At 33.8% G+C, this 17,308-nt stretch overlaps 2 protein-coding genes across 6 annotated transcripts; both read left to right on the plus strand.

The window, feature by feature from the left end:
- The first annotated feature begins 548 nt into the window (after positions 1 to 548).
- LOC125045532 (3-hydroxyisobutyryl-CoA hydrolase, mitochondrial-like) lies at positions 549 to 16,420 on the plus strand. 5 transcript variants are annotated; one of them, XM_047642847.1, is made up of 10 exons: positions 619 to 642; positions 2,138 to 2,199; positions 3,340 to 3,578; positions 4,491 to 4,649; positions 6,584 to 6,757; positions 7,025 to 7,176; positions 7,795 to 7,905; positions 8,898 to 9,072; positions 12,037 to 12,180; positions 15,190 to 15,328. In XM_047642847.1, the coding sequence occupies exons 3-9, from the start codon at positions 3,341 to 3,343 to the stop codon at positions 12,159 to 12,161; spliced, it is 1,134 nt and encodes a 377-aa protein (XP_047498803.1). In that variant the 5' UTR covers positions 619 to 642; positions 2,138 to 2,199; position 3,340; the 3' UTR covers positions 12,162 to 12,180; positions 15,190 to 15,328. The 5 variants fall into 5 exon arrangements, with proteins under 5 accessions (XP_047498801.1, XP_047498800.1, XP_047498802.1 ...); XM_047642844.1 differs by lacking the exons at positions 619 to 642; positions 12,037 to 12,180 and adding an exon at positions 554 to 602 and having other exon boundaries at positions 15,190 to 16,420; XM_047642843.1 differs by lacking the exon at positions 12,037 to 12,180 and having other exon boundaries at positions 624 to 642; positions 15,190 to 16,420.
- Positions 9,756 to 11,037, plus strand: LOC125045534. The gene has a single exon (XM_047642849.1). The coding sequence runs from the start codon at positions 9,994 to 9,996 to the stop codon at positions 10,912 to 10,914; it is 921 nt and encodes a 306-aa protein (XP_047498805.1). The 5' UTR covers positions 9,756 to 9,993; the 3' UTR covers positions 10,915 to 11,037.
- Positions 16,421 to 17,308: the final 888 nt, after the last annotated feature.

Below are 17,308 nucleotides of genomic sequence, written 5' to 3' on the forward strand. Positions count from 1 at the left end.
TGCTGTGATATTTCTGTACTCAAATACCTTACATGATGATATTAAAGTTTATAAAGAGAGTTTTTCTTTATATCAATATATTCCTTTACAAGAGTAAAGGTTATCTTATCTCAAACTGTAATATTAATTATAATAGCGTAGTGATATTAGAAAATGTCAGTTTTCATACCATATTCAAAATCCGTTGTGTCAAATTTGGGCCAAGCTTAATACAGCTAAAGCTTAGACTATTTGAGGTATCGGATTTCTAGATGTTGCTTTATTATTTACGTTTTTTTTTTATTATTGTCCATAACTCCTGCGATTTTTTTTTTCTTTTGTCCATAAGCCTTGCGATTTTCATGCAAAACAAAAACAAAAACGTTCTTGGTTACGGATGGGATACATAGCAACGCAATTGCATTCGAGTAAATTTGATTGCCTCAATTATAATAAATTATTGAATCAGTCTTTGTATTGGTATGTTAACAGTGACAAATCGATAAAATAAATAATCCTTCAAATTATTATCCTCAATAACAAAACTATTTTATTCACGTATTATCATTTTCGAATGGGAGGAAACAGCTGATTGTGGTTCAGGAAACTTTTCAATAGAAGAAGTGCGTAGCTATTATTTTCTTTTTGTAAAGTATTCACAGGGTGAGTCATATGTTAAGAGGGAGCTAAAAATGTAGTGAATTTAATGAATTAGTCGGAGAAGTAAATCATTTCATGTAGGTCTGATTTTTTTTTGAAGGTGGAAGATGACCGGTTTGTAGAAATACGATGGTTGACTATGAGAAAAATAAGTTAATATTTTTTTTGTTTTGGGTGATTAAATGTTAATGATATCTTATTTCTTGAGGGAATATTGATTATGAGTTGAATTTTCTTTTCTTTTCTTTTTTCTTTCATTTTTGTGTCTTTTTTTCTGCATATTCCCAAATATACCCCAAAAACATTATTGGTAATTTCCTTTTAAAAAACAGTCAATTTCATGGTAAACATTATTTGCAATCAGTAAATTGATAAACAGTATGCTAAACATAAATGAGACATATTTGATAAGAAATCCGTAGGGAATAATGAAAGGTCTGTCGTGATGGATTTATTTAGTGAGGTTTGTAGGCTTATGCCATACTGTTAAAGGTGCAAAGGCCAGTTTTAAGTGCATCATGAAGGCCAATGGCAGATATGGTTAAGTTTATGAATTCAAAGGCATAGTCATTGCTTTTTGTAAATTTAGAAGTTGTTTCCTTAAAATTATACAATTTGGTATTATGTAACGATAACTGTAGCATCTGAGTTTTTTCCTTTTGAAAAGGCTAGCAAATATCTGTCTCACATGTTTTAGGAGTATGAATTTGTATTGGTTACCTATTCAACAGCAAATTGCAACCAATATATATAATAATTCATAGAGACAATATTTCATTTGGGTGAATTTGAATGTTTGAGGCATTGGCACGTAAGTCAAGTGAAGGAATTGCTTTCACAGAATGGTTGAAATAGAACACTACATATAATGGGTAGTTTTAATTATACAGATTTTTTATGCGTGATGTTGGGTAGATATCAATAGAAGAAGGGCCTGTCAATCTTTCAGCTCAATATAGTTTTTATAGCACTCTGAACAAATAAGCTGTTACTTATACTCATACTTTAACTCAAAAGATCAACACAATTTATGCACCTTTAATAAGGCCAGCCAGTATCCACCATGTCGCATATATTCAAGCAGTATAGACCCTGGACTTGTTCCTTATATGGCAGTTAATCAGATTGGAGATTTACAAGCTTCCTCGTACCAGATACATTGGTTAACACTAAATTGCCAAAATGTGTAGTCAGATGGAAAACACTTGGACATTTGTGGAATGATAATTTGCTTTGAAATTCTACTATGTTCTACCCAATTTATTCTTCTTTCTTTTTTTCTCCTCTCTTTTATAATTTATACAATATCTTTTTTGATATTTCCCCATGTCTCATCAATGTATTTTGTCATTCAGTCCATCAGGTGCACAGTATGTGAATAAATTATATTTTAGTCAAATGTATTGTTTGCGTATTTTCTTGGATATAAGTTAGAGTAAAGTGAGATGGAAGTATGAATGATTTGTCCATTTAAACAATATGTTAATTTTTCCATCAGAAAGTCCAGGTCTTTGAGCTTTAGTGGCTGTCTCAGGGATCAGTTTGAAGGACTTTTTTGTGGTATGTTTTTTTTCAAAGTTTATTTTATTTTTTAATCTCCTGTTTCTTCTGTGAAAGAGGAAAATCTTTCCATTATCAGCCAAAACCTTTTCTGCTTAGGATCTAAATAATTTCTCTGAAGAACACATTGTGTGTGTGTGTGTGTGTGTGTGTGTGTGTGTGTGTGTGTGTGTGTGTGTGTGTGTGTGTGTGTGTGTGTGTGTGTGTGTGTGTGTGTGTGAGTGTGTGTGTGTGTGTGTGTGTGTGTGTGTGTGTGTGTGTGTGTGTGTGTGTGTGTGTGTGTGTGTGTGTGTGTGTGTGTGTGTGTGTGTGTGTGTGTGTGTGTGTGTGTGTGCGTGCGTGCGTGCGTGCGTGTGCGTGCATGTGCGTGTGCGTGTGCGTGTGCGTGTGCGTGCATACATACACATACACATATATATGTATATACATATATGCATATATACATCTATACATATATACATATATGCATATATATATATGAGCATATATACATCTATCTATCTACCTATCATATATCTACATCTATATATGTGTGTGTGTGTCTTTTTGTTCATGTATGTGTACATGTACAGGCTAGACAAATTTGTGCTTTTACCTAGCTATTAGTTAATTTGTGTATTTTCTCAAATACTTCAAATCATACTGGAATTTTTAAGGTATATTTGGCTATGGTCAATTCAGATTTGGAATTTTGCCTGTAGATGATATTTTCTGTTATCTTTTAACTTCTGATGGGTTTGCTTTTAGAGTAAATACTGTAATGTTTAAACAGTTACAGTAATTTCTAGCTGGGCAGGAATATGTTTCATGTTAATTTTATGTTCGTTTTTGATATGATGTGTATTTCAGAATGGGAGGATTATTTTTATTTAATTTTTTACTATTCTCTTTCTTTTTTTTTCTTTCTTTCTTTCTTTTTTTATATCTTGTATTGCTTATTATTGCCTACATGCTAGTTTAAAACAGAGAAACGTTAGTTCTTTAAATGCCTGGTTTGTACAAATAATTTAAAAAGGTTCTAATAGAGAATTGTTTCATATGATCTTATAGTAATTTTTATTTGTATGCAGTCTTAATTGACATAATTTGTAGCTACAGTTACAAAAGGGAATATGGAATGACATGCCATCCTTCTTCCAGAATGGTACTAACAAGACTTCTGCCCTCAAGAGTGAGGCCAGGACTTCGGTCTCTGCTGATCTCAAGCAGGAGGATGTCCTCCAGCGCACCCGAGGTAATACTAGAGGATGTGGGGGACAAAGGCCTGATTACCCTGAACAGACCGAAGGCCCTCAATGCCCTCAACCTCAACATGGTGCGACTCATCTACCCGAAGCTGAAGGAATGGGAGAATACTAAGTCCATGGTCATTATCAAAGGTAAGAGAGGAAAATGGTTGAAGGGAGGCTGAAGTCTTTCTCAGTGGTGTGTGTGTGTGTGTGTGTGCGTGTGTGTGTGTGTGTGTGTGTGTGTGTGTGTGTGTGTGCGTGCGTACGTGCGTGCGTGCGTTCGTGCGTGCGTGTGCGTGCGTGTGCGTGCGTGTGCGAGTGAGTGAGTGAGTGAGTGAGTGAGTGAGTGAGTGAGTGAGTGAGTGAGTGTGTGGGAGTGCGAGTGCGAGTGCGAGTGCGAGTGCGGCACTCGAGTGCGAGTGCGAGTGCGAGTGCGGCACTCGAGTGCGAGTGCGAGTGCGGCACTCGAGTGCGAGTGCGAGTGCGGCACTCGAGTGCGAGTGCGAGTGCGGCACTCGAGTGCGAGTGCGAGTGCGGCACTCGAGTGCGAGTGCGAGTGCGAGAGTGAGTGAGTGAGTGAGTGAGTGAGTGAGTGAGTGAGTGAGTGAGTGAGTGAGTGAGTGAGTGAGTGAGTGTGTGTGTGTGTGTGTGTGTGTGTGTGTGTGTGTGTGTGTGTGTGTGTGTGTGTGTGTGAGTGATTGATTGATTGAGATAGAAAGAGATAGAGACAAACAGACAGATTGACACAAACAGACAGACAGGAATCATGTGTGGTGGGATGCATGCCTTTGAATATAGAAGTATCTTGGAGATTCTTTTTTTCTCTTTAAAGTTGTGTAAATACCTGTCCTTGGTATTTTTCTTAAAATAACCTTTTCTCTTGCTGAGTGAAGAATAGAAATTAAAGATTATTAATTTTGTAAAGAATTAGAAAGTGTATATCCTAAGTTACATAATTAGCATAACTATTATATTTGGCAATAGAAAATATACATATAAAAGTAGCATGCTCATAGAAAACAGCATTTAGAGTTATATATAGCATTAATATCATTTATACAGGGACAGGAGAAAAGGCCTTCTGTGCCGGTGGAGACGTGCGATCCATTGTGGAGGGGAAAACCAATGGTTCTGAGATTGGGCCAGATTTCTTCCGGGAAGAGTACATGCTCAACTGCCTTATTGGAACCCTTCATATTCCATACATTGCTCTAATTGATGGTAATTCATTACTACTGATTTTTCTTTTTCTTCTTTTTCTAATTCCTTTCTTTTCGGCATTCTCAGGCTTAGGATTTCAAAATGCTGTCTCATTTTCAGTGAATCTCAATTTTGCATTGTGGGTTTTTCTACATGGAAGAAGGTTTTACAATTCATAGTGTATAGGAATAGAGTATTTTTGAGGGTATGGAGGGTAAGTTATTTTATTGTTTTAAATTTGTTAGGTGATTTATTGAAGTGTGCCAGTTCTGTAAGGTAAGTACAATAAACTGGATGATGCTTACAACTTAGGAGTCAGAATACTGTATATTGATATCTAAAAGTGTTTAAAACCACAGAGCTTAATATTTAAAGTAATTGTAATTAGTGTAGCATAACCCTTCTGACGAGATGCTTATCCTTGAGCTTACTATACAGAATAAAAGATAAATAGATAAATCACAAGGTCACATTGATCTTATCACCTGGCATCATATTTAAACAAGTATTATAATGGGAATAACAAATACAGCTGTTAGGTTTATCTGCTATTTAGAAAGGATGAAGGACCGTTTTGTAATTTGTTTTGTTTGTAACTCTGGTAAATTTTTAAATGAATTGGTCAAAGAATTATACCCTTTCTTAGTAGCATGAACTGAAATGTTTTAATTCACTGATGCCAGGATGGCAAAAATACATGCCACATTCACTGTCATTTTAGTTTATTAATGACAGTTTACACAGAGATGGCTTTACAAGTACTCAGTCAGTTATTAATCTGACCTATCTCACTTGTTTACCCCTTTTACTTGATTTTCTGAGGGCTTCACTGCCTGCACTTGGCTCAAAATATGGGCATTGGGCTTACTTACGCAGCCACTCTGAAGGGTGTGTGGCTTGTAGGCTGGGTGTGCAGGAACACTTGTGTGTAATGACAAGACTCTATGCCTTCCCTTTGCAATATTTTTTTTATTTTTTTTTTTGGTGTATTTTTTTTTTTCCAGCATAAGCATTTTTAGATTTTTTGTTATTTTCCAGTGCCCATATTTGTCATTTTATTTGCTTTATCCAGATGGTGATAGACTATTTTCCTTACACAGATTTCATATTATCCCACTAGGTAGTCCATAATTCAGTGCAACAATAATAACAATAAGTGTTATTTGTGTCATTTTTTACATATATTTTTGTGATATTCAATTTCCTGTAATACACCCTGCTCCGCTAGTGGCGGTGGCCAGGAATAGGATGCTGAGCATGCAAATATCATCCTCCCTGGAACCAGTGCTCTTCCACTCATGGCTCACAGATGGTAAATTCCACATGAAAATAATGTAAAAGCCCTTTCCTAAAGACCCACAGAGTCTAATCACCCTGCAAGAGTGTTCTGCACTTGTGGCAAGTCATTCCTGTCACCCCAACCTTCAGCCGAAATTCTCATGATAGCAAGTTCCTGTCACTCCTTCCCTCAGGCAAATCTTCCCATGACGGCATATCACATGATCTGCTCCTCAAGTCAAATTTTTCATGACATGATGGTCACATCATTCGGATCGTATGGGTTAATAATAACATTATTATAATCATAATGTCAGAAAATCAACAACAGCACGATTGGCTACATGATGGCTGGTTACTTGTGAAGCTATTGGTCTGCAAACAAAATTCATAAAACAAAGCTACAGTAAACAGTACATGTTCTTAGCAGCAATGGGCAAATTAAATGATATAGAATAATGGCTCCCAGCTTTTTTAAAGTGATGCATCCACTTTTAAATTTTAGAAAAATTACCAGGTAAAATTACTTCTGCTGACTTTTGACCAGTGCAGTATACAGATCTGAGAATGTCATTGCCATGGAATGTGTTTGTACAGGATAGAAAAGCAAACAAATGAGGTGCATATTCTAATTAGACCAGCTATTATCAATGCATTTTAACCGCAAATTCTTTCAGGTATCACAATGGGTGGTGGTGTAGGGTTGTCTGTTCATGGAAATTATCGAGTCGCCACAGAACGAACCCTTTTTGCAATGCCGGAGACTGCCATTGGGCTCTTCCCAGATGTCGGAGGTTCTCATTTCCTACCTCGACTGGGAGGACGATTAGGGATGTATTTAGCTCTCACAGGTGTGTAAATTTTATGTGTATATTTTCCTGAGTGTACACATTTTTATTTATTTATTTATTTATTTATTTATTTATTTTGAAAGCTAAAAATGCCTAATGATTATAAAATATATGATTTAATGTAATTCAGGTAGTTTATTTAAATAAAACTTTTGTCTGAAGGGAAACAACAAAGTTGGTTTTGTGTAATTTTGTGTAAGCATTTTCTGAGTTGTGTAGTTAAGAAGTTATTGTGGAAGACTTATGTATACAATTTCCCAATTTCAGGTCACAGACTAAAAGGAAGAGATGTACTGAAAGCAGGTGTTGCCACTCATGTGTGCGATGCTGCAAGAATAGGGCAGTTGGAGGAGACATTGCTGAAGTTGAACTCTCCATACCCAGAGGATATTACACAAGTCATTGAGAGCTTCCACAAAGTAAGCCAGAAATTTTAGCCCTACAATGACAGTACCAGAAATCTCTGGGCATCACTAATTCTGGTGACTTGTGGCATCTGTCCAGCCGTTTGGCCAGGGAGTCCACTTCAGAACTTCCCACTCGACTCTCTCTAGCGAATCATGATGCCCATAGCCTTACCTGTCTTGAGGAGTTAGTTTTTCATGATAGCTATAGGTGTGCCCAGCAGTAAGAGTTTAAGAATGCCAATTTGAATTGTATATATTTGAAGGATATTTGAAATTTAAAGGATGTATCATATCATTATTCTTTTATTGTGCGGTTGGGATAGGGGCAGTATTTACCAATATTTTATTTATAATTATTTTTTTTTTTTTATTATTATTTATATATATTTTTTACTTTACTGTAAAGAGCACTGTTATCATATATTTTTAGTTGATATAATGTGGGTTAAAGCTAGAATTCAGTATGCATTATTGATTCTTTTTCCATACTTTTTAAACATTTTCAGTATTGGCTTTCATTAGTATAGTTGAATACAGTTTCAGTATTGGGTTTCATTAGTGTAACTGAATGTATTTTGATTGTTTATTTTGTAATAACTATAAGTTGCTGTTATATATTTTATCTTACAGGAGTCCACCTTCAGTAAAGATGTGCCATTCTCACTACAGCCCATGCTACCAAAGATCAAGGCTTGTTACTCTGCTGGTAGTGTTGAGGAGATCATTTCAAACCTTGAGAAGGTAAACCTAATGTCCTATATAAAACTTTTGTTTAAAACTATATTCTAAGCAATGGGAAGTAGTTTTTGTTGGGAACATCCATTGGTTGGATGAAAAGAGAGATTTCTTTCCTAAATTTTTTTTTTTGTTGAAAATAGCAAAGACCTTTTGACTGAAACCTAGATTTGAGATAATCTGCAATGATTACATGGATTTTGTTCTGGTTTGTCTTTAAAACTACCTCTTATCTGAGGCCTTTCACTTGTGCTCGTAAAATTTTGCAATGATAAGTGAAAAAGCTATTGTGATTGTATAGGAAAATATATTCCTATTTCAAATACCTGCTAAATCCTTGGATTGTGAGTGTAATCCAGTGTGCAGCAAGGCAGAGTGTGACTGAGGCTTCCCAGTTATCCCTCAGGTGATGCAACATATTCATTGGCTGAATACACAGTTGACATGGTGTGTAAATGTAACGGCTGTAGTTAGGTCTATTCTTAGATTCTGCTCCCAGCCAGCAGGAGGCAGTTTTGAAGGAATATTTTTCTAACATTGTCACTCTTATACCTGAGGCCTAAATGCAAACATTTGGAGTAAGACTAATGAACAAAGGCTGGCTCTTTATACTGGTAACTGTAACTCAGTACCCCACTTTTGGTTGATTGGCCTTTTCTCATTATCATCTTGACATATATCTATTTGCTGGATAGAGAAAAACAACCTTCCTGGTTATATATCTCTATCTATCTATATATATATATATATATATATATATATATATATATATATATATGTCTATATATATCTATATATATCTATATCTGTATCTATATCTATATCTATGACTGTTCATATCTCCATTTTTAAGTGTGTTTGTATCTATTTATCTATATGTGAGTGTGTGTGTGTGTGGGGGGGGGGGGGGGGGGTGAAAATAAATATACTGCCAAAGATGGCAGGGTGTTTTTGATTAATCTAGAGACTTTTCAACATTTACCATCTAATCCTGACAGGATGGATCAGAATGGGCACAAAAGCAACTGCAGATCCTGAGCAAAATGTCCCCTACCTCCTTAAAGGTGACTTTTGAACAGTTAGAACGAGGAGCGCACCTTACCCTCCAGGAGTGCCTTACCATGGAGTTGCGAATGGTTTGGCGGTTCTACCATGATCATGACTTCAGTGAAGGTGAGTGTTTAGCAGAATATATGTATATCTATGATTGTTATTGTCCTTAGCTATGTTGTTGTCATGTCCCTGTTATGAATACTGTTGTCATTATCATCATTATAGTTATTAACATTATTACGATGGTTATTATTCGTTTTCATTATTATTGTTATTATTATTATTATTATTATTATTATTATTATTATTATCATTATTATTATCATCATCATCATTGCTGTTTTTATTATTATTTCAATATTATTGTTTTTATTATTATGTCAATATTGTTGTTATTTTTGTTATTTTAGTATTAGTATTAGTATTGTTAATGCTACTATTGTTATCATGACATTATTTATATTATTATTATTGTGACATTACTATTGTAATTATTATTATTATCATTATCATTATCATTATCATTATCATTATCATTGGTATTATTATTGTTATTACTGTTATTATTATTATTATTATTATTATTATTATTATTATTATTATTGTTGTTATTATTATTGTTATAATTACTATTATTGTTATTATTATTATTGTTATTATTACTATTATTGATATTATTACTATTATTGTTATTATTACTATTATTATTATTATTATTATTATTATTATTATTATTATTATGATTATTGCTATTGTTGTTATTACTATTATTATTAGTGCTACTATTATTATTGTTATTGTTATCATTTATTTGTTTTATTATTAATATTATCACTATACTATTTTATTATCATTGTTACTAATATTATGTTAGTGGTTGTTTTTTTGACAGTACTATCATAGTTGCTATAATTACTGTTATAATTATTATGTTATTCATTTATTTTCTCTTTTCTTTTATCATTACTAATATTATGGCTGTTTGCTTTTGATTTTTTATGTATTCATTTTTGTAATTATTATTCAACGGGGGCAGAAGAAATGAAGCCAAAGAACCACCTGCAAGAGGAATCACATGAAAGCGACTCTGCCCCAAAACAAGGGGTAGAAGACACTTTAACCTTATCAGAGAAAGTTCAAGATATCCCATTTCAAACACCGGAAATCGATACTGGCCATTTTTGTAGTGGTAAAGATGTACCCAAAGGAAAGAAAAGAAAACTAGGCCAGGGAGGAAATAAAAGCTTACGGGAAGCTGCACATAATGGGAAAATTCTCAGGAAAAGCCCGAGACCAAATTATTTTGTTGGTATCAGAGTCTCAGACTGTGAAATTCATAGAGCAATTGTGAGGATTCAAGAGGCTATTATAGCATCTGATCCCAATTTATATCAGACTCTGATTGATGTAGCGTCTTCACACATTACAGTTCTGGTTATGTACATTGACAGTGATATTGGTCTGTCCATTGCATCTTCAGCCTTAGATACATGCTGGGATAGATTGAAAGAAGATACTGAAAAAGGCCCCATACAGATGACATTTTCAGGGATAGGGAGCTTTTCTGATAGAGTAGTTTATGCTAGGTTGAGAGAGGATGAACACTACTTAAGATTACTCAGACTAGCCAAGGAAGTGCGCCAAATATTTTCAAGTGCGAATGTGTGTTTACCTGATGAAAAACCCATGCACCCTCATCTAACAATTGCCAAGATGTCAAAGGTTCATCAGAAGGCAGGTGGCTTCCCAAGGAAAATCAATCCTGCAGCTTACCAGCTCTTTAAAAATATCCACCTTGGATGCCAATCGGTGTCTGGGCTTCAGCTCTTGAGTATGACCAAACCAAAAGACAAGGAAAGGTACTACTATTGTGCCAATGAGATAATATTTGAAGAAAGTTGCAAAGAAAGAGGAGATCATTCTCATTGTTGCTTCCCTAGAAGACCTTTAGGATATGTGTAGGAGTTGGGAGTGAAAGTGAATTTTTCTATTGGAAATGAAAAACGTCAATAATTTGCCAGATTTTTGTATTGTGTTTGTGTATGTGTGTGTGCATGCATGTATGCGTGCATGTGCACATGCTTATGTGCACGCACGCACTCACGCACGCACGCACGCACGCACGCACGCACGCACGCACTCACGCACGCACGCACTCACGCACGCACGCACGCACGCACGCACGCGCGAGTGTGTGTGTGTGTGTGTGTGTGTGTGTGTGTGTGTGTGTGTGTGTGTGTGTGTGTGTGTGTGTGTGTGTGTGTGTGTGTGTGTGTGTGTGTGTGTTTGTTTGTTTGTATGTGTATTTGTATATGCATGTGTCTTTGTAAGTGTGTATGTGTGTATGTGTGTGTGCCTGCGAGCGTGTAAGTATGTGTGTTTGTTTTATTATTCCTGTTAAATTATATTATCATTGATAACACTCTTTATAGATATTACTCTCTGTAGCATCATTATTGAAGATGCTGCTATCTTCATAATGAAAGTTGTTCTTATTCTGTTAGTATGGCATTTGTTATTATAAATCATTGTTTTTGCTACATATTTGTGTTGTTATTGTTACTTTATGATTATTATCAATATTATTTTTGTTTTCTTGTCTCTGTTATACATATTATTTTGTTGAAATTTATTACTTGTTTATTGTAGTCTTTATTGCTGATTTACTCAATGTTGTTATGTAGTGGTGAAAATACTAATCATTATTATTTAGAATGATATTTATTAGGGAGTATTGTTAATTTTCTTTTATTTGATAACCCAATTTCTCTGTCTTTTCTTGTTAACAGTAATTTTTGTTCAAGTATTTAGCAGATTTTTTTCATAATTTTTAATTTATTTTATATTTATATATATTTGTATTACCATTTGAATGAAATATTGATTTAGATATAGTACAACAGTTTTTCTCACATCATGTAGATCTATTTTAGTTAGCTATATGTGATTTGATTAATACATTCTTTTCTTTTCTTTATAAATAATTTGTTAGAAGTAATTTGTAGTCCAGAATTTGATTTCTTGCATGTCAGCAGACTTAATGCCACAAGGCAGTGTTTTAACAAATCTATGAATGCCCCATAGGCGTACAGGCCTTCTTCTCTGGTAGAACTCCCAAGTGGAAGCCTGCCTCTCTGTCTGAAGTGACAGCGGAAAAGGTGGACGAGTACTTGTCACCTTTGCCAGATGAGGATGAAAACTTGTTTTAAACAGGAATGAACTCTTGCTGTATGTATGTCAGCAATCTTGAGTCATATTCCCTGAGTCTGACTTATTTGTGCATTTGGGAGTTTTCTGTTGTGTATATTTTTCTTCTGCTTTTTGATATCTGAACATTTTTTTTTTTATCAGTGTGGATGGGTTGATATTTTATCAAGTACACTTAAGGTGGGATGTTTCTTTGATTTAAAGTAACCTGCATACGTTATGCAAAATTTCACCCTTCCCAGGCCGTGTGTGTAAAATGGTGGTACTTAAAATGGTTGTTGTGGTTTGTGTTGGAAGAAAAATATATTTATGCTACCTGTTGTGAAGCAACTGTGCATTGTTTTTGAAGGCTTTAACATATACTGCATATAAAAGATGAATCCTTTATCCCTGCTTGCATTAACGCTTTATTAATATACTAAGGACCAGGGTTTATCCATATCATTGTATTTTTTTGTGGCTTAATTTAACTGCTTCAGAGCAGATATTTTCATTTATTGTTCCTATGCTCTCTTTTCACTGTTGATGGAAACTGTGAACTCATTATTAACCCAATACCGCCCGGGAAAATGAATAAAAAATGAGGAAAATGCGGTGCTCATTTTCTCTTATTTTTTGTGAATGTCTCAGCACAGAGATGGCTCTGCTAGTGCTTAGCCACAAAGGAGTCAATTAGTAGACCTTTTAACCTTACGTGATTTGAATTGGTGGGAAAAATGTATTTTTTACGTTTGCTATGACTATCGATGGTGTTATTTTTATTATAAACATTATAATTACGATAATGTTATAAACATTAGTAATAGCAAAATAAGATAATGTAAAATATTTTCGTAAATCAAAGTAAAGGGTAAACAGGCGAGACAGGCAGTACTGGTAATTGGCTCATTGGTGACTTAGTGCAAGTGTAGCCATTTATGTGTAAAAACAATCAAACAAGTACTCACAGTGGGCATAGCACATACGTACATGTCATGCCCGTCGGCATTGGGTTAAAACTGTCAGGAGCAACTTCACTGTGAAAGTGACTACATTTCTGTTCAAGGGATTAATCCATTGCATATCCATACAAGTCATGCCCATTGAGAGTTTAGTTTGATGATTGTCTTTACACATTAGAAGGCTCTACAAAGAGTCACCAAGGATTCAAGCACTAATTCTATCTCTCTTACATGTTTACCTCTTTCTCAGATTTTCATAAATGTTCTCTTCTGACTTTTATTGCTATTAGTAATACTTTACGATATTTTAATGTCTATAATGATAATGACAGCATTGATAATACCATTAGTGAAATCGTGTGTAGTCACGAGGTCTACTAATGGACTCCTTGGTGTCTGGGCACTATTTTGTGTGTGTGCGTGTGTGTGTGTGTGTGTGTGTGTGTGTGTGTGTGTGTGTGTGTGTGTGTGTGTGTGTGTGTGTGTGTGTGTGTGTGTGTGTGTGTGTGTGTGTGTTTATTGTATATATATACATATATACATATATGTGTGTATATATATATGTATATACATACATATATACATATGTGTGTATATATACATGTATATGTATATATATACATATATACATATATACATATGTTTGTATATATACATATATATGTATGTATATACATATATATATGTATATATGTATATATACATATATACATATGTATACATATATACATATGTATATACATATATACATACATATATACATATATATATATTTTTTTATGTGTATATATATATATATGTATATATATACATGTATATATATATGTATATATACATGTATATATATATGTATGTAAACATGGAATTGTTGGTCATGCACACCACTGGAACTACTGCACAAAAATGGTTGCTTTGGTTAACCATTTGCAGACCCATTAGGATATTAGAGAACAGTTTTAAGAATTGCCTTTGTTTTAACTTTGCCATATATTTTTTACTTATGCTTATATTTGACTTGTACTCCCAAATCTGTACAAATCTTTTAATTCAAAAACTTCTTGTTGAACAATTTCTAAAAGTAATATATGTCTGGAAATTAATAGTAATCTTAAAAATAAAAAAAAAAACATGGAAGCAGGTATATTTTCTATGATTTAAAACAGAAGAGAAGATAGTGAGGATGTTTGTGAGAATAGTTTGCAAGCTAATCTCTAACTTTTCTTAGTACAGCCTGGTCAAGCAATACCAAACAATCATCTGTAACCCAATAATTGCTGTTTATTTGAAATCTAGGAAAGTATATTATTGTAGTGTATATAATATGTTGGACAAGTTTTGTTTTCTTTTTTCTCTTTCCCATCAGATTCACCACATACTACTTCCATATGTAGTAGGTGATAATATTTAACATCACTTGCTGCACATTTTTGTGCAACTGTACACACAATTTTCTGTGTGATTCCATACATACTTACATTTAAAGAAAAAAAAAGAGTTGTATATAATTTCACTTGGAAGGGTCAGCCCAAACGCAGATTTTGCAGTTACCCGTCTATAATATAACATAAACTATGGCAAGCGATCAGTTTTTGTTAAAAATAATAACAATGAACAATGAGGATACTTTTGTAAGAGAGTGAAGAGACTTGTAAATTTCAGCTGATAGTGTATTGTATAATAACTCATCTTTAGGTTCTTTTTCTTATGTATCTTATAGTTACCATCATATTTTCCAGATGAACTAGATTTTCAAATCTGTTTCTCTTGTATTATGTTATGTATTTCTTAGTTTTAAAAATCATCCTTAAAGCTTGCAGGAGGAACTGTTGCCAAAAATTTGAAGATAATTACCTGTAAAGGAAAACATTCAGGAACTGTTTCTGTTGGAACTGAAGAGGCAGGTATTGATATATCAGTTGCATGAGGATTAGAATAAAGTAAGCTGTAAGCTGCTTGCCACATCAATAATTGTAAGTCCTGCTTGTAAGAGTCCACATGGAAAGGCCAGTGCTATTAACTACAACAATGTAACTTTCTGATTTCAAGATTTTTCTGCAAATGTTACATGTCATTCTAACTTTCCTTCTAGGTGTAAGAGCACTGCTGATTGACAAAGACCAGAATCCCAAGTGGAAACCAGCCACCTTGCAGGATGTTCCTACCACCGAGACAATCAACCGATACTTTGCTCCCCTTCCACCTGAAAATGAACTTGTTTTTTAAAGATGGTTTAGTATCTTAATGCAACAGTTGGTTAATTGTCAGTGGGTTGTAGATATTCGTGAAGCTTTGGAAATAGGTAATGGCAGTGAAAAAGAAGTTACAGTGGTAATATATTTTTTTAACAGCAATGAGCGGTTTGAAATCATACCTGTACAGTAGTGATTTTATTGCAGTACCATATTTCATCCTTCTTTCATGATGTTATTTGTAAGAGGATTGTTGTTTATGTTGTTTTTAAATGCGTGATATGTCAAGAAATTTCCATAAAGAATTTACTGTATGCTTGAATCCTTTTTAACAAAAAATACAGGTATGTTTGCCCTGGATGAATGGACCGCCAAAATTATCCCCCTAAAAAGTGTCTAAAGTATTCATATTCCTTTCTATTTTTTCTATCTTGAGCACACATAAAGATCTTTGCTATTTCTTTAGGGTTTGCTCTTTTGAAAATTCATTAGAAATTGAGAAAATGTTTGTTGGGTTAGTCTCTTTTTTTTTTTTTTATATATATAACAATTATTATCATTAAGAATACTTGAATTAATATGAAATGTGGTCAAAAGTAAATAACTGTATGCATTGCAAGTCCATGTTTTAAATTGTAAAATGAGTTGTGGTTGTGTGGTGACTGGTAACTGGTTCCTTTTTTTTTTCTCCTGTTTAACAAGTGTAGTTAGCAGTGATACTGTAGGGTCACATGTATGTACAAATGTTTTCTCAGTTTGTATTTAATATTTGTAGGATTTAGTCATTTTGAAAATCTTCCAATAGACTGACAAGATTTCTCATCTTGTGTTTGTGTGTTGAGTATCAGTATTGTGTAATTATTCAGTGGTATATAAAATGGTCTTATTTGGTTCTTCACAAATTGGAAAAAAAGGCAGAAAGAAAAATGAAGAAAGAAGATTGCAGATTAAATCAACTTGGCATTGGTATTACATAGTGTAACCTGTAAAATTGTCTTTTGTTTGTGGTCATCCTAAATAAAATAGATTTGTCTTTTACAGAATTTGTTCATTTATGTACATCTGTCACTAATTTGCCTGTGGCAGCCAAAAAAAAAAGGAAATGACATGAAGAAATAAAAATAAACAAATGCTGAGATTATTTTTTCAAGATTTACCTCCAAGTTATGAAAGGATTTACATGCAAATATTCTTAGCCATTCTAACCAACTGTAATCACAATAGTCACAGAAACAACAAAAGAAGGTCCCAAAGATTCAGACAACACTGTACTGAGTGTAAGTCTAACAGAATCTTGAAAATCTAAATATATGGGGATTAGCAGTGTTGTTTTAACCCTTTCTCCCTGGGCAACTGTATTTCTAAATGTATTTATGTAATTCATAGGGAACTCGTTATATGTTCAGTTATATATAACAGTTAATTTGGAAATGTAGATCTTAGAAGCAAGCATAAAAATGCATCCAAACATGATGCAAAAATCCAACTTTTTCTTGGCTTGTGCCAGTAAATAGTTCTATTCAATATAGAGAGCTAACTAATTTGGTTCATAAGCTGAAATAACGTCTATTTCTGCTATTGCTAGTTACTACAGAAAGATATTCCCAGACAGTACTATTATGTTATTAATTTTACCATACCACAGTTGTAGTCTTCAATCTCCAATAAAAAATAAATGAGCAACATAACAAAAGAATAAAATAAAAGTTAATCATGTATAACTTTATTGTTAGGACAGCCCTTTAAGCCAACTTTTGGTGCATTTGCTCTTATTTTGAACACTATTTACTGTAGGGGCAACTGCTTCAGTTTTCCTTGCCATACTCTTTGATCTCCATTTTCATTCTACTTGATGCTCAATATCTCTTCTTTTTTGTTTGTTTGTTTTTCAATGTCTTATCCTCTATCCTCATTAAATGACTAGTCTCTTAAATGAGTCTTCCTTGCCTTCTCACCTGTATTACAGTTACTTTACCCATTCATTTTCCCTAATTTTTTTCTGTGAGAGACCACATATTC

Source organism: Penaeus chinensis, chromosome 37 (genome assembly GCF_019202785.1).
Source record: "Penaeus chinensis breed Huanghai No. 1 chromosome 37, ASM1920278v2, whole genome shotgun sequence".
Lineage (NCBI taxonomy): Eukaryota > Metazoa > Arthropoda > Malacostraca > Decapoda > Penaeidae > Penaeus > Penaeus chinensis.